We start from the raw sequence: 23,276 nt of genomic DNA, 5'->3' as shown, positions 1-23,276 counted from the left end.
GGGGGTTGTTTTCCTAACTTCTAATCAAAAGGGGGGTTCTTTTCTTGCAGGTGGTGTTATTTTCTTAACGGTTTGTCTGAGTGCTTTTGACCAATAATCTTGTGTGAAACACTGTCCACCCCTGTAAAATTCACTATAAAAGTTGGACTATTCGGGCAATAAAATGGTGAAGCATGATCTGACTCTGCTGGTGTCTGTCGTGCTTTCGTCCGTGCTTCGCAACACACCGTCACCTCCCGGGGGCTTTGGGTGCAAGCCACAAAACACAGGCCCACATGGACAGACCATCTCAATGTCCTGCTGACGGCCAATTCCTTTCTTAAAACACCAATGGCCCCCTTATGTACTGCTCACCCACCTGCACAGAAAAGCCCAGTAGTGCACAGCAGGTTGCAGCTGTAGTCGTGCATAGTGAAGTGCACGAGTCCCAGTGTAAAGTAGGGTGCAGGTGCAGCAGTGCAGGTCAGGGTGCACTGGCACTGCTTCCCCATGGAGCACCAGGAGACAGACACGTGGCTGCACCGCACCTGAGGATAAAGTGCGGGGCAAAGGCCAGGCGCGGGCAGAGGCAGCCATGGCTCTGTGCGGCACGGCCATCCTGCTGGGCACCGCTCTCCTCCTGCTGGCCCCCGGGGGCACCCAGGTGAGCTTGAGCCTCTGCGGCACAAGGAACTCTGATGCGAGGAGCCACTGCCCTCATGCATGCCCCCCTCTCTCCTGCAGGCTCTTGGTGGCCCCGTTGGGGAGGATGTGGACATGGACCTGGATGAGGTGAAGGAAATGTAAGAAATATCATGGCACCACTGTTCAGGGGGGTGGTGGAGGATCTGGCTGGGAAAAGCAGCAGGCAAAACAACACCCCCAAGCATAAGGCACCTCAGGGGGAATGCATTGCTCTTGCTACATGTGATTTGCCTGCCCTGCTGTCCTACATGCTGCCTCTGCTCTCCCTTCCAGCCTCCTGGGTCGAAGAGCGGTGGAGCCACCAGAGCAAGGTGAATGGGCCAAGGATACTGGAGCAAGTAACATGGTCTGCCCTGGCAGCGCCCAGGCCCTCTGCCACCACCTTGGCCACTTAAAACCTCTCTTCCCCCCTGCAGGGTCACCCCAAGTCCAGGTGGGACCGGAGGAGGACCGCGACCACCTCTACCACTCTGTAGTGGAGGCTGAGGCTGAGGAGCCTGCTGACCTCGGGAAACCCCTGGTTATGTCCATGGAGGTGCAGAATGGCCCTGAGAAGGACCGTGACCACCTCTACCATGGCTGAGTAGGACTGTGGCCCTGCCTGGGCTGCAGACGAGAGGCTCTGCCCTCCCCAGGTGCCCCCCCAATAAAAACTCTCCGCACTCCTTATCCTGGTTGTCTCCTCGTTTCTGCCAGGAGCACAGTTCTACAGTTCTGTACTATCTGGGGGTGTTTAAGGAAAGGTTGGATGTGGTACTTAGGGGCATGTGGCTTTAATGGGTAATATTGGTGGTAGCGGGACAGCTGGAGCTTAACGATCCTATGATTCTGTACCACAGTGCAGCCCCAAAATTCTCAGCTTTGGGGAACTTCGACAGGCTGGGGGGGGGCTCAGCCCATCACCCCGGTGCAGCGTGGGGACCTCAGCAAACCCCAACACTTCCCAGCTTGGGCGGGCCCCTGCCTGGCTACCAGCAAGGACACCAATGCTGCGGCAGCACCAGGAAAGCCTTTTAATAGTGATGTCTAACTCCCTGACAGGGATTGCCTTGCCTAGCGCAGAGGTAATTGGGGTGATGTGGTGCTGGGGGTGGGGTGTACATCCAGCTGAGGCACACGGGTGACAAACGGCAGCCGACACCTGTGCCATTGCAGCTCAGCTGTCAGTGAAGTCTGCTTTGCGCTTTTCCACAAATGCCGTCATCCCTTCCTTGCGGTCATCCTGGTGGAAGAGTAGAGGCTGGAGGAGGGGAGACCGTGGGCCTGCTCCACCCACACAATGCACCGAGGGCCGGCCCTACACTCACGGTGGCAAAGGTGGCGTAGAAGAGACGCTTCTCTGTCCTGTTCCCTTCCGCCAGTGTTGTCTCGAAGGCTGGGAAAGGGAGAGAAGATGGGGACACCATGCAGCCAGCACCTCCCACGGTGCTCCCTACCCCTAAAAACCCATACCAGCATTGACAGATTCCTTTGCCATAGCCACCACCAGCTTGGAGTTGCTGGCAATCTTCTCAGCACAGCTGATGGCCGCGTCCAGCAGCTTGTCCACGGGGAAGACCTTGCTGACAAGACCTAGAGGAAAAGCAGGGAGCTGGCAGCAGGGTCAGGGGGGTGTTGCTGTGATGCTGGCCTTGCTCACATCCCTACCTGCTGCCTTGGCCTCCGCTGCTGAGATCCGCTCCCCAGTGAGCACCATCTCCATGGCCAGCGACTTTCCCACTGCCCTGGTTAGCCTCTGCGTCCCACCAGCACCTGGGGAAGGGGTGATGGGCACAGTGGGCGGGGACCCCCAGCTGTCCCTGCCCTGCCGAGCTGTGACACCCGCGCTCACCTGGGATTGTTCCCAGCAGGATTTCAGGCTGCCCGAACTGCGCCGTCTCTCCAGCGTAGATGATGTCGCACATCATGGCCAGCTCACATCCACCGCCCAGCTGGCCACACAGCGGGGTTAGCACGGGCGTGGGGCACGCGGCGCAGGGCACGCAGGGACAACGGGACACTCACGGCATAGCCGTTGACAGCAGCGATAGTGGGTTTCCGGACAGTGGCCACCCGGTCCCAGCCAGCCAGGAAAGCGCCGCCATAGCACTGCTGGAAGCTTTTGCCCTGCATCTCCTTGATGTCTGCGCCGGCTGCAATGGGAGCAGGGGTGCTCATGGCATGGGGACCCCAAGGCAGGCAGGGCAGGGAGGCGGGCAGCCGCGGTGCTACCTGCGAAGGCCTTGTCGCTGCCGGTGATGACGATGGCGCCCACCTGCGCGTCGGCCTCGAAGGCGTCGAGCACCCGCTGCAGCTCCGCCATCAGCCCCTCGCAGAGGGCGTTCAGCGCCTGCGGCCGCTGCAGCCGAATCAGGCCCACGTTGCCCTTGCTCCCCGCCTTCTGCACCTGCAGGAACTGGAAGGGGGGCCCTGCCCGCGGCCCGGTGCCCGGTAACCGGTCACGCCGCCGCGTCCCCCCGCGCCCCCCCGCCCCCCACGCCGCGCCGCCCGCCGCCATTTCAGGGCGACCTTCGCCGGGCGCGGCGCCCTTTGCCCCGCGGGACGCTCCCGCTGCCCGGAGCCCCGCTCACCGGCGCTGCTGCAGCCCCGCGCCGCCGGCAGACGCCGGCCCGGCAAGACGGGGACGCACAGGCGGCGGCAGCAGACTGCGGGACGGAGGAGCGCGCGCACGGCGGCGGCCATGTCTGCGGAGCGCGGGGCCGGAGGGCAGCCGAGGCCACGCCCCCCGGCCCCGCGGAGCGCCCATTGGCTGGCGCGGCCCCGCCCCGCGGCGCGCCCCGCGCCGCGCGTGGGCGCGCACCGGCCGCGCAGCCCCGCTCCCTCCCGCGGCACGGCCAGACCGGAGGGGAACCAGCGGCGGGCCCTGTCCCGGTGAGCGCGGGGCGCGGGCGGGAGCCATCGCGCGCGTGTCTGGAAGCGCGCGGCCGCGGTGGTGCACGCCGGCGAGGCGCGGGAGGGAAGGAGAGGGGAGCGCGCGCGACCGCCGGCGTGATTTGGGCACGGGCGCGGGCACGCGGCCGCACGGCAGTGCCCACAGCCTCCTCTCGGGGCTGAGCGCGAACCCGCACGCGGGCGCGCCAGAGGGACACGGGAGCACACGAGGCTGTGCCACATGTGTGTAAGCCCGTGCGTGCACGCGCACGCACGTGCAAGACTCAGCAGGGTGCGCGCGTGCAGCCCGTGCGCTGCCGCACGTGCTACGCCCACACACCCCACGAGCGTCGCATAAGCGAGGGCACGCGTGCAACCCTGGCACGCTCTGCACGTGCTCGCATGCCTGCCACGCACCCATGCAGCCTGGCCATCCCTGCGCGCAGGTCCTGTGGAATGAGGCGGCGCCTGGCGTGGTGCTGGTCGCTGATGCTGCTCACCGCCACCTTCTGCGATGTGGCCGCCGGCAAGGGCGGGCGCGGGGGTGCCCGGGGTTCCGCGCGGGGCAGGGCGAGGGGGGCTGCCCGCAGCCGGCTGAGGGCCCTGCCCCGCTACGGTGGGGCCCTGCGCGTTGCGGCAGCGGCGGCTGCTGGCGGGGCGGCAGCAGGGGCTGCACTGCAGCAAGGCCGGCTGGCCAGTGGGCCTGACGACAGCATCGAGTACCGCGAGGGCAATGCAACAGCTGGCGCGTGGACCTCGGTGGCCCCGGGCTGGGTGGCCTGGGGTCAGGTTGCCTCCTGGCTCTGCCCACTCGCTGCCCTTCTGCACCGCTTGGTGGCCTGATCCTTCCCATCCCCCAGCAAGGACCAGACACCCACGCCTGGCCAGAGGTGCCCCCCGCTGTGGGCCAGGACCCCACAGAGCCCCGGGCTCATGGCCTGCCTGCGCCAATGTTAAACCCCACCACCTCAGACGCCCCTGTTTGTACCACCCCTTCGCACATGGGATTCTCGATGGTTTGACAGTGACAACGCAGCAATAAACCCAGGCAGAAAGTACACGTGACTGGCTGCAGCCCAGGCACCGAATACGGGATGGGTGGCACAAGCTGAGTGCCCTGGGGCAGCCGAAGCCCCTGTTCCAGGGCCACAGTGGTTTCATCTGGGGCTGGAGGTTGTGACTGCAGTGTTTGGTTTCTGCTCGAGGCACCCACTTCCCCCAGTCCTTGCAGGGTGGCCACAGCCATCACTGAGGCACCTCATCCCCCATAGCAACACTACAGGGCAAGGCCTATGGCACAGCCAACCCCCTCGCCCCCCAGACACGAGTTCCAGCAAGGCACAGATCAGCAAGAGCCACTTTAATCATACCCCCATGCTACCAGGGCCTGCCTCCCTGCTGCTGCTGAGATCTCTGCACCCCTTGGTGAGCCCACGCTGACCCCATCCCTCAGTCCAGCGTCACCCTGCCCAGGCGTCCGGCACGGAAGGCACGCAGGAACTCGTAAGCAGCAGCTGAGTAGTTGAGCATCGTCACATTGACATTCCCTGGAGAAGGAGGCAGCTAATGTGAAGGAAGGTGCCAGAGGCTGGTGCAAGCACTCAGCAGAGTCCACAGCCCTACAATCCCCCAAAACCCAAGACCACAAGACCCCCCAAGACCACAGAATGCCCCACACTCCTCACCTGTTCCCGTGAGCACCTTCACCTTCTGCGTCTTGCCCAGGATGAGCGCCACATGCTTCAGCACATGCCCAATGTCATCACTGGCCTCAGGCAGCCCATAGTGCTGCACGTACCTGCCAGAAAGACGTGGCTGCCACCTAGCCCAGCAGGTGGCTGTGCCTAAGGGTGCCTCCAGCTTCTCCCCGTCTCCACGCCATGCTCACCCAAATTGCTGCTGCCTGTTCAGTGTGTATAGCAGGTAGTCAGCCATGATGTCCTCCCCGACCAGGTGGTCACGGATAGCTCCTGGAAGAGAGGGCAAGTCCCGGCAACTTCAGCCTGCCTCAGCTCTGCGCTATGGCAGCCCCACTCCCAGCCCTGTCACCTCTCCCTGCACCCATGCATCACCTGTGGACACTAGGCCAGACACAAAGCCCTCAAGTGTTGGCTGCGGACAGTGGTGCTGCTCTGCCCAGTGGCCAGTGCCAGCTCATGCCCTGAATGCATCTTACCACACAGTGCCAGCTTCATGCCCATCTCCACGTCCCCCAGCTTTGGGGGCAGCACTCCAGGAGTGTCCACCAGGTACATAAGGGGTGTCTCGCAGACCTGCAGTGGGACGGCGGGGCTGTTATACAGACATGTGGTCCAGTAATTACTAACACAGGCTCAGGCAGGGGTGGTGACACCACTAACAAGCTGAGCTCTTCATTGGAGTCTTGCTGCAAAGTAACGGGGTACCTTGACAGGCTTCTGAGGACATGCAAGCGCTCAGGCCCTTCTCCAAGGCCAGCACCCACCCAGCTGGCAGGGAGAAAAGGGACAGTACCTGAATTCTGGTCAGCACTGCCTTGGTGACACCCGGCTCACCACCAACTGCGGTGGCTTTTCCTTTGGGGAAAGGAGAGAGTGAGGGAAACAAGTGACATGCCTCGGCACGGCTATGCCAGTGGCTCCTTCCTGCGCCAGAGAAATACCCTTTCTGAGGTGCAGCCTCCGCAGTGAGTTGATGAGTGATGACTTGCCCACGTTGGGCACACCGATCACCATGATGTTGTACTCAGCATTCTGGAAGCAAGGGGGATACGCGCAGGCAGAAGCTGGTTACCAGCCAGCTACACCTCAGCAGCCACACAGAAGCAGCCCAGTGTTTGCCAGCACTTCCAGGCATGCAGCACCCTCTCCTCAGCGGGAGAGGGAGGTGCCTGCAGCCCTGATTCCCTGGTCACCCGCTTGCTGGTGGGGCACTAAGACCGCAGGCCCAGAGTGACATTGCACACATGCTTGCAGTCTCGTCTCTTCTCACCTCGGCCCTGTCATAGCGGGGACTGCTGCTGACGAGCTTGGCAACCAGGGGGACAATCTGCAGGGAAGCAGGGAGAAGGGTTCTTACTTGGGGCCAAGGAGAGGATGGGGCACCTTGGCCAATTGGAGCCAGCCTTGGAGATGTGGAATACTGTGGCCCAGTGATGCTGGTCACCAGGCATGCTACTACGTGTCACCTCCCCACAGCATGGCATAGCGGGGAGCCACACTGGGGTTGCTGTCCCGTTACCTTCTTGACATTGCTGTCCCGCTGACAATCAGCAAAGACAACGTGAGAACATCCCTGCTGCTTCAGCTGCTCCAGGACTTTCTGTGGAGACAGAGGCACTTCTGGCACTGTCCTGCAGTAGCCCCACCAGGACCCTGGCCAGCTCCAGCACCCCTCCTGCTCACCAGCTGCTGGCGAGGGTCGGCCAGGTCCATCTTGTTCAGAACCAGAACATGTGGGCGGATGCCCAGTGCCTCCTGCAGCATGGGGTTACGGCCTGACAGCGGGATGTACTCACTGCTAAGGTGAACAACTGCATGCTGGCAGCAGGGGCAGATACTGGGGAAAACAGAAGGGCTGGGGGGGTGGGAGTGTGGTCCGGGGGCTAATTTGGGGGTTACAGGGCTTGTACGGGGGGGGGGGGGAGGGTTAAGGGACTTAGGCCAGGGCACCAGGAGGCGATGGGACACGGTGCTGGTGTCAACGCGGGGCGAGGTGCCGGGGAGGGTGGCGTGGCGGAGGATATGCGAGCGTCGTGCACCTCGACCAGGCAGTCTGCGCGCCGCAGGGAGCCCCGCATCTGCCGCAGCCCTGGAACGCAGCGCCGGGTGGTGAGCAGCGGGGCGCCCGCTGAGGGGCTCGCCCGCCGCCGGGCCCTCACCTTTGGCCATGTGCCCGGGGAACCAGGAGGCCACGTCGCGACCGCCGAAGTCGAAACGAGCTCGGAAGGCGCCTGGCCCCCAGCGAGGCCCGCCCGCGGCGGCGGCGGCCGCTCTCAGCGATCCCGCCCGCCCCGTCATGGCGGCGCCGGCGGCAGCGGCAGCGGGCGCGCAAGGGACGAGCGGGCCGCGGGGGGCGGGCTCGCGACCGGGATCGGGGCCGGGCCTCACCTCTCCCCGCCCCGCCCCGTTCCTAGAGCCATGGCGACACCGCGCGCTGCAGCGCCTGCGGCGGGGGGCGAAGCCTCGGCGGCGGGGCCGGGAGGGGCCCGAGGGGCGCCCCCCGAGGTCCCCGCCGCCCCCCAGCCGCCCGCCGCCGCCCCCCAGCCGCCCGCCGCGGAGCCCGCCCCGCAGCCCGCCCCGCAACCCGGCCCGGCGACGGCCCCGCTGGACGACGTGCGCTTCATGATCGCCAGCACCAACTGGTACTAGCGGCGCTGCGGGACTGGCGCCCCCCCCCCCCCCGGCGGCGCCGGGTTCAATAAAGGAGGCTCGGATCGCTGCGGCAAGGCGGGTTTATTGCCGCTCGGCGGCTCGCGGGAGCCGGTTGAGGCGGTCGGCCTCCCGCCAGCCCGACAGCAGCGCCCCGTGCGTAGTGGAGTAGAAGGTGCGGTGGGTGGCCTCGCCGGCGAAGAGGAGCTGCAGCGGCTGCGGGGAGGTGGGCGGTGGGAGGTGAGCTCCCCCGGGGGGCGGGGTTGTGCTGAAGCAGCTCCCCCAGGACCCAAAGGCCTCCCGTCCCCGGGGTCCGGCGTGGGGGGGGGGTGCCCACTCGCATGCACAACCTGCTGTGCGGAGAGCAAGAGGTGGGCACCTCTGCGCGCTGCAAGCACGGTGGCAGAGGCCAAGGAGGAATACTGCGTGGCCTGAGGGTGCTGGGAAGCGGGTGGGGGGGAGCTGCACATCCCCAGAGTGTATGGGAATGGGGTACCCCCCTCATCCCTGAAGCTTGGCAGGAGGACTCAAGCGTCATGGACTCCTGAACAGAGCAGAAGCCATCTATCTGTCCTTGTACCCCCTGTCCTTGGGGTACCCTGTTCCCACCTGTGGCCACCCATCCCCACACATCTCTGCCCAGTCAGAGGAACAGCACCAGGGCGGCTGTCCCATGGGTCCCATACACCCGCCATTTCCCGGCATAATTACCCTGGGGTCTGATGCGTCATCAGGCAGAGGCTGGGCCAGCGCATCAATGTCATCCCCTGAGCTGCCAACAGCCACGTAGCTGTAGGAGCCCCGGGTGTAGGGTGCACTGTGCCACTGGGACCGGAGAATGCTCTGGGGAGCAGGCAGGCTTGGGTTCCCTACACACATGGGGACAAAGCTGAGACCTGTCCTCCCAGCACCACTCTGGGTGTTGGGAGAGTCCGCCAGCCTTCTGCCTAAGCAGCCTGGGAGCTCTTGCATGGAGATTTAGGGGATCTTCCATCTCCGAAGGCACCCTGGCCCCACTGGGCAGCAGTGGGTAGGGGAGCAGGTACCTGTCAGCGTGCGGAGAACGTTGGTCATGGTGCGGAGAACCTCTGCATCGCTTAGCGTCTCCATGTACTCTGCCTCCTTCCCAGCAATGAAGCCACAGAGGACGTGCCCAAGCCTGGGGGAGGGAGAGGAGGGCACCTGTCAGGATGGAAGGCAATGGGGCTAGTTCCGCGCAGGCAAGAGCCCTCTCTGCCCTGGGAACACCACCGTTCCCACTGTGCTGCAGCCAGAGGTGACAGCGGCTCTGTGAAGGCTTGACACCACAGACGGGACCGAGACACTCATTCACGTTGCGTTGAAGGTGCCCAAACACAGCACTGCCTGCCAGCACTGCAGAGATGCCGTGGTGTGGGGCTGAAGTGCCCAGCCACATACTGCTCTGGTGGCTGGAGGACCACAAAGCCGATGAGCTTCTTGAACCAGCCGGCTTCCAGGTCAGTGCTGGGCTCTGCAAGGGGTGATTCGTCCTCCCACACCACTTCCAAGAGCTGCTGCTCAGGCTCCCAGAAGGGTTGCTCAAACTCCAGGAAGATCTTGTTGTTGGTGCCGAAGCCCAGGCGGCGAATGGCCTCTGCTTTCCACTTGGGCAGGGGGGGCTGGAAAAAGTCGTGATGGTGTTCTTTGAGGAAACCTACAGAGAAAAGATCAGGCAGCTCCTTCCACTGCAATCCAGCTGCTCACTGAGCCTGGGGTGGCAGTGGGGCTCAGCAGGGTGATGCAGCAGTCAGGGAAGGGGATAGGGCCGCAGTGCTTGGGTTTGGGATACTTTCTCCTCATGGTCCATGGGAAGGGGAGGCTGGGAAGGGGCTCAGGCCAATCCTGCCCATATTCAGCCTTGCCAGCCAGCAGCAGCGCACAGGAACATCCCCTCGTGGTGTGGGGCAGGGACTGTGGGTGCCAAGGGATGGGCAGGGCAGGGAATCGGTGGTCTCACCCAGCGGGATGGTGATGATGACGTGGTCAGCGAGAAAGGAGTCACCGTCCTCGCACTCCACCCGGACGGGGAAGATCCTCGCCACATCCCCCTTCTCACAGAAGGACCCCTGCCACTGGATGGTTTTCACTGGCTTGTTGAGGAGGACGGTGCCCTCAGGCAGAGCTGCAAGCATGCGGTCGGGCAGGCTGCTGTAGCCGCTGTGGGAGAGGATGACAACCGGGATGCCTGCCTGCCCTGCTTGGTCACCCTGTGTGGGACCCCACCAGGGGCTTCCCTCTGCTCCCTGCCCCACACTTACCCTGGGAAGGTGCAGTCAAGGCCGGGCAGCGAGGTGTACTCCCCAAAGGACCCCAGGGCCACCAGGTCCATGCTGTGGGTGCCGCTGATGCAGCACTCCAGCTTCAGACAGGTGCTGAGGATGGCCAGCCGGAGCCGCTTGCTGTCCTCATTCTCATCCCAGGTGGGGGCCAGCCGGGCGAGCTCTGCCCGCAGGTACTGCCCCACACCGGCAGCAGGCAGCTCCTTGGCATGGAGGAAGGCCTGGGCCGAGCCCAGCAGCTCAGAGAAGAGAGCGCGGGTGCTGCTCACCAGCTCGGGTCTCAGCACCTTCCCTGAGCTGCCGTAGGTGACACAGGGCAGCAGCGGGTGCCCCCCAGCCTCCACCTGCTGGTTCTCCTTCTCGGCAGCGCTGGGCCCCAGCAGGCCGTAGCAGGAGGCCAGGTGAAAGACGGGGTTCCCCTCCGAGGGCCCATGGATCCAGTGCGCGCCCAGCTCCGCCAGCCCCGAGGCTGCAGGAGGGGGACGGGCTCACCCCGGGGCTCCCGAGCTCGGAGCCCCCCCTCCACCTCACTACCTACCAAAAGGGTGGCTCCAGATGCGGCCCCCGACGCGGCTCCCCGCCTCCAGCAGCCGCACAGCGCCAGGGCCCTGCAGCCGCTGCGCCACCCCCAGCGCCGCCAGCCCCGCGCCCACCACCAGCACCCGCCGCCCGCCGCCAGCCTCCATGGGGCCCGCGCCGCTTCCGGGGCCACCCCGGATCTGCATGGCTGTGGGGAGCTGCGGCAGCGCCACAGCCCTGTCTCGTCCCCTTCAAGCAATGTGTTTATTTATTTATTTATATTTATTTTGTTTTTCTGGATGTGCGGGTATGGGTTTTGCAGCACGCAGCAGGGTGGGGACATGCAGAGCAGGAGCAGGCGGTTTGGCAGTGGCACCGCTGTCATCTGGCCCCATGTTCCCCGCATCCACCCCGAGCCCCCTGTGGCAGCTGAGGAAGGTTTGGCTCGATCCATCTCCTCGCTGCCACAGACAGGGGCTGCTCCCAGCACCCAGCCTCCCCGTGTCCAGATGCAACTGGCCTGCTGAGCTGGGTCCCGCTCTACCGGGACCTCTCCATCAGGGCCAGGATGTGGCTGTAGAGGCGCCTGGGGGCATCCAAACCCCAGATGAAGTCCCAGTGGTTCCAGTCAGCAATGTGCACGTAGGAGACGACATGGGCGATGCGGGGCAGCAGCAGGTGCACGTCCCTCCAGTCGGCTGCCCAGTCCTCACCCCCTGACCACACTGCAGTGGGCACAGTCATCTTCTCCAGCTGGTAGGAGGGAGGTATCTCCTGGAGAGACACAGACACGTCTGAGAACCCCCACAAGCTAACCCAGCCCTGCAACATCTGGGACAGACTCGGCGTGACGCTGGCAGTGGTTTTGGATGGGGACATCCTGGGGAATGAATGCAAGGGGGTTTCCCCAGCCCCTGCCACTGCCACCTGACCATCTCCCTCCTCCAGACACCAGCGCTGCAGCCTCCTCCTACCTGGTGGTATATTGCTTGGTTTTCACTGCCATAGTCAAAGGCTTTGAAGTCTCCTGAGGTCATCACCTGGGAGGAGAGGACCAAACTGCAGTGAGATGCGCAGTGGGGCCCCTCAGTGCAGCTGCAAAAGTCCCACATCTCAAAGCCTCCTTGAGGGACTACTTTGCAAGAGGGTGCTTGATGTTTCACAGTGGGGTAGCATCCCCACAGAGCCAGACCTTCCTCTTGTACAGGGGTGGTGATTTGACCTCCTGTGTCCATAGCTGCCAAGTTCACAAAGCAATGGGTTGCACATGATTTCGTGCTACCCTTGCACCTGTGTGACCCTTCTCGCCAGCAGTGTTTTGTGTGCTGGGTGCTGCAAGAGAACTTTCTGTTGGTGACTTTACTTTCACACACTCAATGTCCTTCTGCTCTCTTTCAGGGAACCTACCTGGGCCCAGTGTATCATGTTTTTGACAGATGTCCTGTCAGGATAGTGGGCTGTGTATACATCCAGCCGGGTCTGCAGGGAAAAACATTCAAGATATCATTCCTTGCAAATAGTTAGGACCAATGACAACAGTTGCCAGACAATGCATTTTCCAAAACAGCCGCTGCTGAGTTGTGCTGCATATAGACTTGGTTCAGGTTCAGAAATATAATTTCCATTAAAAATCAATTGCTCTGTGGTGCGGCTGTGGTGCTTCCTTGCGCTGCCAGGAGGTTTAGCATGTCTCCTGGGGACAAGCAGTGCACGTGCAGAAAGTTTGTGGACTTCTTCTTTTGGGGTGGCAGCAAGAGGGGTACAGAGGCACACATACCATGTTGAGGTTCTTCTCATTGTAGCCTCCCAGCAGGAACAACAGGGTGGCACAGGGCTTGTGCAAGACTGGGTGCCTGCACAAGTCAGGAAGAAATCTCCAGAGCTTCCTCATTCGCAGTGAGGCGTCTGTTTGGCCCAGCAAGAGCTGGGGAAACAAAGAGCAAAGGTAACTGCTTGCATTTCTCTTTCTGCACCCACCCCTCAGCCTGTCTTCTGCAACCCGGCTTGCCAGAGCCCTGCGGTGTCCCCATGAGCTGTCCTGTAAGGGGACGTGCTGCACAGGGTGCCTGTGGGAGCAAAACCTGCTTCCCTCTACCCTCCGCCCTGCTGGGATGCGTGCAGGTTGCTGAACGTTGTGCTGCCCATGTGCTGGTGGAAGGCACGCTGGGGAAATCGATGTTCTTGCCTCTTCTCTTTCACTCCACCTCTCTGGTGGGCTGAAAGCACTGGATTTGTTTCTCACTGTCATTAAAATTGAGCTCAAGGGAGTAGAGTAGGGACCATATTTCATACCTGAAATACCTTGAATTGTCTGTCAAGCAGGAACGACATTTTCATAACTGGACTTTTGGCGTGCTTAATTAACACTGCAGGAGCCAGGGCAAAAAACATTTTGATTTTCTGAGCCAGTTCTGGCATGGATGAAAACGCTATGAATGCTGAGAAAACAGAAAAACAATATGAGACTTGTTGGTCTTTGTTCTCTCTTATGTTCTCTCATACCTGTGGTGGCCTAGCTGGTGAAAAAAAAACAACAATGCGTGCTTCATCAGAAAGCACAAACTGTGACCTCCATGCAAAATGCCTCTGTGTTTGGTGCGGAACATTGCAATTCGATTTTCTGGACTGAAATTTGGTTTTCAGGAGCTTACTGAGGTCACCAAGAAATTTTCCTACTGATCTGGAACATGCTGGTCCTCCCAGTTCTCCTTTATAGAAAGCACTGCTGCTGAGGGATTCCTCACTGCAAGAGACCTTCTGAACATTGCCCTCATGTGCCTGCTCGGCTGTTCACAAAGATAGGACCTCTCTAGAATTTCTGTTCACATATGGAAAAATTATTGTTTTCAAGGTGGTACGGGCCATGCCTTCCCTGCTGTGGAGAGAAAGGTGATGTCCAACCCTTTCTAACACACCAATAGTGGCACCCTGAGAGTAGCCCACGTAATATATCTGCTTCTGGCCGGTCTTCCGCAGAACAAAGTTGATCATTGCTGGGAGGTCATACATAGCCATTTCATGGAAACTGCAATACAGGAATAGCATGTCAGTTACAAGGTATATATACAGAAGGCTTTGACATCTGAGGGTAATTTTCCAGTAGAAAATTCTCATGGCCAAGAAGAGCTCTGTGGTGGGTGGAACTACATGAGATCCGAAGGCATCTCTCCTACCATGGCCTCATCGTTCCTTGAAAAGGCTTAGTCCTCCCATAACCGTAGTTGGGAAACTGTGCAGACCCCAGCCAGCAGTGCAACACAGCATTTCAGGTGCAACACATGACAGCTCTGAAGACCCACAACTGGCTCTGCAGGTCAGGGTGCCAGCACCTGCTCTGCTTCTCAAGAGCTCCTGCCCATGTGTCTTTTAGAGTGATACGGTGAAATGCAGACCTACATTATTAGCTTGTCTACTGCAAGCTGGTGTCTCCACAGGGTGGAGACCTACAGAGGCTGCAGCACCCCACTGCCTGGAGATGCTGGCACCATATCACAAGCTGGGTTTGCACAGGTGTCTCCAGCCTTCCTGCCTCCAGCCTCCACTGGGAGGTCTGGGGGAGGCCATGTCTGGGACTATATGCTCTGACTTGCCTTCATGGAGGCACCCACCTCTGCCCAGAGGTTAGTGACAGATAGGAAAGTTTGCCAGCTTTTGTAATCCACTCCAGCCTACCTGAAATCCCAGAATTCAACCTGATCAGTGGAAAGATGCCGGTGTCTCTGGGACCAGCGTGTTCCCCGACTGTTTCCCAGCCAGACGTCATAGCCAGAGTCTGCTAGTATGAAGCCAAGGCTGTTGTTAGACAGATTTTCAACCCAGTTGCTGCCTTCACCGAGTAGCCCATGCTGAAGAAACACAACTGGTTTGGGGCCTGGATTTGAAAGAGAAACAGCATGTTTCATTCAAACAGAATCCTCCTACTTAACCCAAATTCAGGCTAAGACAGCCTCCTTGTTGCATGCTCAGACAACATGCAATGCATGTTGTTATGACATCTCCTTGAGAAGATGAAGCCTGGAGAAAGACATTAGATCAGGGACATTAGGAAATCTCTGCGGTAGTTGTCTCGTGGCTATTATCCTGGTTGTCTCAGGCTGGAGAGCTGCTGTTGTCTCTCCCAGGTCCTTCTGGTCCAACATGCCCATACCCTCAGTGCCGTGGCCACAGGCAGCTCACAGCAACCATGTAAAAGCTCAGGCCTACAGGCCTGTCCCCAGGATAGTACAGATTCCAAAGTCACAGATTTAGGAGGAAAAAGTAAAACTAAATTATCCCACGATATGTCTTCACCCTCTGAGCCTTGAAGCCAAGTTGCTGCTTGATAAAAAGGGTTCCCATGCTGCACCCATTTGCTGGCTGGCAAAACCTTGGCTGTAAATTGGAGAAGTGCCATGGATTTAGTATTTTAGCTTTAACAGCATATACTCCCTTAGCTGGATAAATTTCATCCCTTCACACAGATCTCAGGTAGCTGATCAGTGGGTTACACCTTTTTTTTGCTGGCTTCCTTGCCAAACAGAACCATACCTCCATTTCCAGGCTTTTCTCTCCCGTGAGGAATTCTGTTCAGGATGATGTAGTAACCATCACGAGTCAGGACTTCGTACTCCTCACTGGGGTACCCTCTGTAGCAGATCATTTGGCTCTGAGAAAACAAGAAACAAGGTGGAAAACCCAATCAAATGTTTGAAAATACCAAATGCTGAGGTCTACAAGGGATGAGGAGGCATGGGCAGTGACTGAGCAGGAGTGGGGCTGCTCAGGGTCAGGAGGCAGCAGGGCCCAGCTGCAACATGCATCACGTGTCTTTGGATTCCTCCAAAAGTGAGGGCTGAAAGCAAAAGGGCTTACTGGCTCCTGATACTAGCAGCAAAACATGTCATGTCATGCTCTGAGCCAGCTGGCAGGGCAGATAAGATTGTGGGCATATCCATCCTGCAGAGCTGGGCTGACTGGAAGTGCCTCTTGTGGCAACAGGACAAGCTCCGTAGGATTTTTCACAGGACTCACGTGGCTCTGCCAAAGCTTTATCTATGCTGAAAATTCAACAGATTGGGACGTTTCAGTCCAGTGAAATCAAGCCTACAGATTGCCATGCTTGCATTTTCACATGGTTGCTAGAAGAGGCTGATTTCAGCAATTTCATTGCCAAACTCCTGAGTGCATCTAAAGGTGCAGCCTGCTGGATCTGCAGTGCTGGCCCAGCTGGGAGTGGGGCCAGCAGGGGTCTGGATGCAAAGCCCTGCCCTGGTGCCTCCAACCCAGGACTGGTGTGCTGGTGAGCCTGTGCCTGGTGCAGCACCACCAGCGCTGGCTCCATTTTAGGCTCACTTGTGGGGCTTTTAATTCCTCACTGAGCTCCAGCCTTATCAAGGGGAATGGGAGAATGCCAAGCTGTTTGAACAAGGAGAAGAGGAGCGTGCAAAACTTTCTACCCTCAAGGAAGAAATCTGATCCAATCCACATTGTGATTACTGCCTCCTCTAACTGACCTGCTTATAATTGCACTTAATGCTGGGAGGAAAAAGATTCATTCAGGAAGCAGGGCTTGTTAATTGTGTTTTTGAGGCAGCATAATACTACTCAGCTGTACAAACCCAGCACACACAGCTACACAAGCCCTCTCCACACACCCTCCACCCCTCTGCAACCCTCTTTCCCCTAGCTACACATCTGCAAACCTTCAGACAGAGAGGAAATTCAGGCTTCTCCTGAACTTACAATATTCATGAATGTCTCAGGATTTGCACCCTTCGTGTGCTCCATGACATCTTCTGAGTTTGCAGCTGTTTGTGTCAAAAACAAAGTTGCAATGAACAACCACATCTTGCACCTGTGTAAAATATTATTAGTATATTATTATTATTCATTAATAACTGTATATCTGTAGATCACAAATGACAGGTTGTGCTGGGGAAGAAAAGGAGATTCCCATCTCCAGGTTTCATTTAGATTCCCTGCAGGGCTCTCCATGCTTCTCCACACAGGCTGGATCGGGAACTGGGCAAGACCCATTTGAAGTTTTAATCGTAAAAAGATGATGTAATGCAAGTACTAGGGTGATGGAAAATGCCGTTGGGCCAATTGTCACATGGAGGGAATGAATCCTAAATAAGAATTTGAACTACGAAAGAAACACATATCTATACTTTTGCTGTGTCTTTACTGCTTAGCTTTTGCACACAGAAGCCACCGAGGGTCCCATGAACTGAAACTACTAGAGACTTGTAGAAAGACTATTTATTAAATGTGTTGCCTGAAGAAAAAAAAAAAAAAAAAAAGGTTTTTAATCACCTTAGAATCTCTTGCCCCGAACAAAGATATATTCGTAACACAGTTAATATTATATGTGATTCCTAATGCTTTGCCAGTCTATTAGAAGTTAGAGTGTAACTTCTACTCAGTCACGTGAGCTGCAAATCTGTTTTTTCAAACCACCAGCCATCTGTTTTCTCTCTACCTTCCTTCATCCTCCTCCCGGTGGGTCTCCCACACCATGAGACATATCTGCCCTCTGAAATATTCCCAGTGTTCACAATAACTCTATGTTAATAACTAGAGATAAGTTACTGAGAAAAAAAAAAAGAAGAAAACAAACAAACAAACAAACAAACAAAAACAGTCAATGCTTTTTCACCCTCAGGATAGCTCCAACACAAATCTGAATTACAGTAAAATACGTTACCAGGCAGAGCCCACTGTCATATCTGATCAGGCTGGTGGTGGGAATGGTTGTAGCTCTACCAACACCAGCATTAAAAGGAGCGTGTTGTGTCAGAGCCCTGCTACGTCGGCACAACACTGGACCAGATCATGTGTCCTCCAATTAAGGGATGTGAGCATGGGTCATATCTTTGATAACTTCCTCCACTTGGTCTTGTGGTCATAACTCTCAGGCTTGCAACGGATTACATTTTCAGAAACAGCTGAGGTGACGCAGTAAGGAATTTCAGCTATGGAATTTCATCTTAAGCTGATGATAGCCACAGTAAAAAACATCCAAATATTTCATTTGGAAAAGGTCATTTCCTAACTCCCGTGTGCCCATGGGAATGCCTCTTAGAAGGGGTTGTGGAGGAAGGAGAAGACCCAGGCTGCTCTCACTGCCTGTGCACACAGACCCCATGAAATGATGTGGGCAAACGGCAGCTGTGTCTGGCTCTCTACCAGATTCATGAGGCCACACAAGCATGCTGACCTCTCCATCCTCTCACATGAGTGTCAGACCAGACTTCATTGGCTGTGTGGGTGGAAAACACTAGGCCATTACACTATCCTTCATAAATGGCAGCGGCCCAGGCAGCCCCTACATACCTCTTAGGCCCAAGCAGTATTGTATTTGCAGCTGGCAACTTGCAAAACCTCTGTAATGTTCTCTGGGAAAGCACCAACCTTAGCATCTTGCCGATAGACTGCAGAGAGGAGAGCTTGTGCAATGCCTCTGTTTGGCTGAAGCGATGTGTATTACACAGAGCAAAGGTGCTCTTTCTCCACCTGCAGCCCATGATGCTACAACCTGCGCTTTTCTGTAGCTGCTCAGTAGCCACCCAAAAGTCCAAGCCTTTGTCTGGCTACCAGGTGCCCTGCTTACATGTATATTTCCTGGACAAGGATTAGGTTGACTTCTAATATTTATACCAGCCATAGTCCAGGAGCAGTCTGTGAGTTGTGAAACACACTTCTTTAAAACACACACAGGTTACTCCATCCACAAGACTAATTTTCTATCAGTGCTCATCACTGACTGAAAGGAGCTATGTGTGTGGGTACAACCTTCCCACAACAGGTGTGCGAAAGCCTTTGCTGTTTCATTACCTCACTTCTGTCCATATTTGTGCCTCTTAAGTGTCTTCCCCCTCTTGTGAACACCAAAGTCCCACTACATAAGATAGACTTCACAAGTTGTGTAGAGGACAATTCCAGCATCCATCCTAAGAGTGTTTAAACAATGCCCCGTGGATGGAGAAACCAGCACCCAGCCTGTGTTCTCTACACTACCCTCTGGTTTCCTTCAACAGCATCAAGACAGACTTCACCTTTTACTTGTACAGTCAGCTGCTTCATCCACTGTCATGTCTGTTGCTTTCTGCCTCCGCTAGGTACTAGCTATGTGGTGGAGGTACTAGATACTAGCAGTAGTGACTAGTAGAGGTTGGAAAGATGGCAGTGTCCTCTGGCCAAGAGACAAGGCTGTCAGAGTGGTGTATCAGCACTGTGACTGGTGTCGCATTTAGCACTGGTACTTACCATATCTATGGTAGGAAAGAGAGGAGTTGCAAACAAAAAGCAGCTAGTTTTTTACTGAGAAATTCTTGTTTAGCTTAGTCAAAGGAAGAAATGAGGACCTTAGAGGTTTCTGAGGTTAGGGGACCAGAGCTGAACATTTTGACAGGTAGGTGCAAGTTTGGGTAAAAAGAACAATACTGTCATGACACTGCTGTGCATGTACATTTGACAGAACTGTGAATCATCACTGATATGAACCTACAGTGCCAGGGCCTCATAATACCTGGTAGGGTGCATAAGCAAATATTGGGTAGACTATTATGGGAATCTTAAAATTAAACTGTATAATCACACTCATGGAATATTCGTACAGTACTGTTGTAGGATCTAACTTAAGAAAACTCAAGAGCATTTAGAAACTGAAAGACATTCTACTTGACTTTCTAAGCAAGTAAACCATGCAAAGAACACACACTCTCAGCAGGGCCAAAATGTGTGTGTCCAAGTGGTCTGGCCGAGGTCAACAGAGGGTGACATGGAAGGCAAAGGTTGCCACTGTTGAGTTGTCAGTACACTTTCGGTTTCCTCTTGAGCACCCAGGCCAACTCCTTCCAGGACAGGCCTCTAAGGTCTTTTAGAAGACAAAAGTTGTGGTGTGATGTTTTGGCTCTGCATCTTATTTACTTCAGGCTTCATAAGTGTTAGGCAATGATGGGCATCTTTCATTTTCTTGTTTGGGATTATAACCTGTCATCCTCTTGGGATAACAGGAAGAGAAACAGCCCATAAGATGTACTCTATCCCCTCTGTTGTTGTTCTGTTGCCAGGCGCGTGTCTTCTGCCAATGAGTCACCTTTTCTGTGGCACATCAGGGTGCAAGCAACACATTCCTCAGTGCTTACAAGAGTGGTTGGTGTTAATCATGTCCTCGGCAATCAGTGCACACCAGATCAATGCATACTGTTCTTCTAACTCTTGTTTTGTCAATTCTCCTGGTGCTTTCACACACCTAACAGCTTCCAGGTAGTATGTCCAATGTGCTGGTTGTTACCTTCTACCTGCTAATGCTTACCAAGCATGAGGGTAGGCAAATCACAAGTAGGGAGATGCTTAACTAGCTGTTGTCTGGTCTTGGCATCCTGAGCTGGGAAGAACAGTATCATTCTGATTTTAGGAATGACAGACTCTTCTGTAATACCAGCCAGATAAATATGATTCCCTCACAATAAACTTAAACAACCTTGCTCGAGTGAAAAATCTGATAAGGAAAGTGCTGCTTATCTAGTTGTACATCTCCTAGTTTAAAGCCCCTCCATGAGGCTGGTATATCACCAGTATCTCTGATTAAACAGTTAATAGGGACTTTACCCATGTTGCACAGTCAGGCTTGATGAAACAATGAATTATTTTCACAACACCTTTCTATAGTTGTTCATGCAATCATTTTATGCACAGTAGTGAAACTGAATCAACAAGAGCTTACATGTTTCTTAAGGTTTATTGCAAAATAACCGTGATATGGTGACCAGTGATTTCTCTCACCTCTATTCCTGTTTCTTTGCTCAGGTGAATCCAGAAGAATCCTGAACTTCTTGTACTCTTCTGATCTCTCTTAACTGTACACTTCATTTTAAAACATGTCTAACATTGAAATAGTTTGGTTTGTTTATCAACAGACTTGGGCAACTTCAGAAAACTTAATAAATTAATATTAATAATTCAAAATATTATTAAAGTATTAACTTTTCAAATTTGGCATTTTAGTGCTCTTGGGCCTGTTTTTCAATGTATTGCAGAAAGTCTGACTTAGGGTCAAGGCAATCAGAGACCTTCAGGAAGCAGTAACAAGACCCACACAACAGAGTCCAGGGTGAGTTGCGGCAGTCAGGAACAGAGACCTACTCCGGTTAATGAAGAACACTGGAGTTAGTTATATCTCAAAATTATTTAGGCTAAACGTAACTTTCCATGGCTTCATCCTGTTCGCATCTGCCTAATGTACCAATGCACAAAAATACAAGTCTCCAGGACCAATTACCCATTCTTTCTTCCAAGCATTCATCTAGCAATCTTGAAAGAGGTTTCAGAAATAACTTCATAAATAACACAGAAATTGCTGATAGTTACTAAACCAAGAAATCTACGTGTCCTCAAATGAGAAAAACTCTGAATCTACTTAGCAATGGCAGTGACTGCGGGAGATGTTTTTCAGGCTTGCTGTTAAGGATCAGAGAAACATGAAAAGGCTGTGCACCATATGACATGGCTTGATGAAACCCTGTCCTAGTTTAATCCCAGTACAATTCAGTTTCTAAATAGCACTGTAGGCCAGTAGATTGCTCTAAGCAAATACTAAAACAATCCTAGGATTACTTACAAAAGCACATCGTCATTTTAGGCATGTGCCTTTGCATAATCCTCAAGCAGGAATGACTCCGTAGAAGATGCACTCACCACCTCCCTGATGTGGACACAGCCCTGTGAGCTGACCGTATGCTCCACACAAAGGCACATGAGCCTGCTGCTTCTTTTACATTGGCTGTGACGATAATAGAAAATTATAGGTCAGCAAATATGGTGTGATTACTGTGTTTTGAATGGGATGTGACATAGTTTTAAGCCCTTCCTGCTTGGCACACTGTGCACAAGCAGATCATGAATTGCTTTTCCTGAGAACATCTGGAAGAAAGTTAAGTAAGTGGCTAAATGAGCAACACCCTCCAGATATTCAGGTGTATGGTCGAGGTTTTTTCCTTTGCTCACCCCTGGAGAATAGAAAGGGAGTATTGCTGTGCCATGAATACACTCCCTGGGATGGTGAAGGCCTCATGCTGGGCTGTGAAGTCTAAGAGTGAGAGACTGAGCTGGTTTAGACCCCGACCCACGGGCTGCTGTCTGGGGCTGATCTTGCACCTATGTCATCACTGTGGACTTGCCTGATGAGTCTTAGTTGCACTTGGCCACCATCCTGCTCTGCTCCCTTGCTGGATGGAGGTTCTGGTACAGGGGCTGGTTGGGGAAACCTGGCTCTGCTGCCCAAAATATCCCCCTCATCTTTCTGCTGACCAGCTCTCAGAGAGCTGACAGCCCTCACAGTGCCTGGACATCCTTGTTCTGCCAAGAGACAGCTCAAGCCGCAAAACAACAGGCTTCAGATGGGCAAGGACTCCAGTCCCTCCAAGATCAGCACAGCTTCCCAGTTAACTCAGTCCATTTATTGATCAAGGCAATCTAAGATGACAGAACATCACAATATTTATGCTTACAAGCACCTTGATTTTTTACTGTTCTCTTTCCTTCCAAAATGCACTAGTTCAACTACTGCTGAAACCTTAACATGTGGTAGTTGATAAGTACCAGTTCCATAGGGAGCAAGGCACTTCTAAAACCTGGTTTGGAAAGAACTTCATCAAAACACTCCATTGTGGAAATGAATTAAATAAATTCAATACAAGCATTGCTTCAGACAATTACAGAAGTGGCAGAAACATTCTAAACTGACTAGAAAGAAAATGCTGCAATTCTTACGAACCTTCAGAATTAATAAGTTAGTACTTTTTAACTAAAAATAATTAAGTTCTTACAAGCTGTTCAGAAGTCTGTTTGGGAAAAGTCTTGCCAAGCTTTGTATGTTTATTTGCAAGGATAGAAGAGTCTTGCATTTGCATGGAGATCCACTGCAGCGCTGGAGGAATGTTGCTCTAGGACAGAGCCCTGCAGTAAATAACTACTCACACAGAAAAAGATGTCATTATAAATACAACAAGTGATGTAGCTCATCACTGGAGCTCCTTACAGTACCTAAAGGGCACCTACAGGAAAGCTGGAGAGGGATACTTTGTCGAGAAGTAATGGTATTAAACTAAAAGAGAGTTGATTTAGATTAGATATAAGGAAGAAATTCTTTATTGTGAGGGTGGTGGGCACTGGAAGAAGCTACCCAGAGAAGCTGTGAATACCCCATCCCTGGAAGTGTTGAAAGCCAGTTTGGATTGGGCTTTGGGCAACCTAGTCTGGTGGGAGGTATGATTACCTTGCCCAGTCCTGTTTTGTTCTAGCTTTAAGGATGGGGAGTGAATGTTTTTACAGTTGGTCTCCTTTGATCATTTCTGTAGACTCAGACAGAGCCTGCTACAGTTGTCCTGCAGGGATGCACACCAGCAGCCACATCCCATCACCTCTAGACTCTTGGATGGAAGCAGGTTGCTAGCACCCACAGCATGCCTTTGGGGAGGGCATTCCCACCCCTCCTCAACTTCCATCCTGCCCTCTGCCACCCAGCTCTTCCCTCAGGGTGTGTGGATGCTAGGGGCATTGTGGGCAGCGG

At 55.1% G+C, this 23,276-nt stretch overlaps 4 protein-coding genes across 5 annotated transcripts; all 4 read right to left on the bottom strand.

The window, feature by feature from the left end:
• Positions 1–1,674: 1,674 nt before the first annotated feature.
• On the bottom strand, positions 1,675–4,931 carry ECHS1 (enoyl-CoA hydratase, short chain 1). The gene is made up of 9 exons (XM_032191132.1): positions 4,926–4,931; positions 3,255–3,368; positions 2,896–3,079; positions 2,689–2,816; positions 2,516–2,615; positions 2,332–2,436; positions 2,137–2,256; positions 1,992–2,059; positions 1,675–1,906 (listed from the first exon to the last, which is right to left on the bottom strand). The coding sequence occupies exons 1-9, from the start codon at positions 4,929–4,931 to the stop codon at positions 1,841–1,843; spliced, it is 891 nt and encodes a 296-aa protein (XP_032047023.1). The 3' UTR covers positions 1,675–1,840.
• Positions 4,901–7,553, bottom strand: MTG1 (mitochondrial ribosome associated GTPase 1). The gene is made up of 11 exons (XM_032191131.1): positions 7,415–7,553; positions 7,280–7,344; positions 6,939–7,043; positions 6,775–6,855; positions 6,526–6,582; positions 6,197–6,287; positions 6,049–6,110; positions 5,732–5,828; positions 5,444–5,525; positions 5,241–5,353; positions 4,901–5,102 (listed from the first exon to the last, which is right to left on the bottom strand). The coding sequence occupies exons 1-11, from the start codon at positions 7,551–7,553 to the stop codon at positions 5,005–5,007; spliced, it is 990 nt and encodes a 329-aa protein (XP_032047022.1). The 3' UTR covers positions 4,901–5,004.
• Positions 7,554–7,969: 416 nt separating this feature from the next.
• Positions 7,970–10,890, bottom strand: PAOX (polyamine oxidase). Of its 2 annotated transcripts, XM_032190856.1 has the most exons (7): positions 10,743–10,890; positions 10,184–10,673; positions 9,883–10,082; positions 9,324–9,579; positions 8,951–9,063; positions 8,616–8,773; positions 7,970–8,120 (listed from the first exon to the last, which is right to left on the bottom strand). In XM_032190856.1, exons 1-7 carry the CDS (start codon positions 10,888–10,890, stop codon positions 7,989–7,991), a joined length of 1,497 nt encoding a protein of 498 aa, XP_032046747.1. In that variant the 3' UTR covers positions 7,970–7,988. The 2 variants fall into 2 exon arrangements, with proteins under 2 accessions (XP_032046747.1, XP_032046746.1); XM_032190855.1 differs by lacking the exon at positions 7,970–8,120 and having other exon boundaries at positions 8,335–8,773.
• A 373-nt stretch (positions 10,891–11,263) lies between these two features.
• Positions 11,264–16,558, bottom strand: LOC116491123 (lipase member M-like). The gene is made up of 9 exons (XM_032190859.1): positions 16,445–16,558; positions 15,251–15,368; positions 14,396–14,594; positions 13,639–13,748; positions 13,016–13,161; positions 12,501–12,647; positions 12,131–12,202; positions 11,698–11,763; positions 11,264–11,497 (listed from the first exon to the last, which is right to left on the bottom strand). The coding sequence occupies exons 1-9, from the start codon at positions 16,547–16,549 to the stop codon at positions 11,264–11,266; spliced, it is 1,197 nt and encodes a 398-aa protein (XP_032046750.1). The 5' UTR covers positions 16,550–16,558.
• Between the last annotated feature and the right edge of the window lie 6,718 nt (positions 16,559–23,276).

The sequence above is a fragment of the Aythya fuligula genome, chromosome 7, assembly GCF_009819795.1.
Source record: "Aythya fuligula isolate bAytFul2 chromosome 7, bAytFul2.pri, whole genome shotgun sequence".
NCBI lineage: Eukaryota > Metazoa > Chordata > Aves > Anseriformes > Anatidae > Aythya > Aythya fuligula.
Note: the sequence above shows the minus strand (reverse complement) of the source record. Positions and strands in the feature narration are given on the sequence as shown.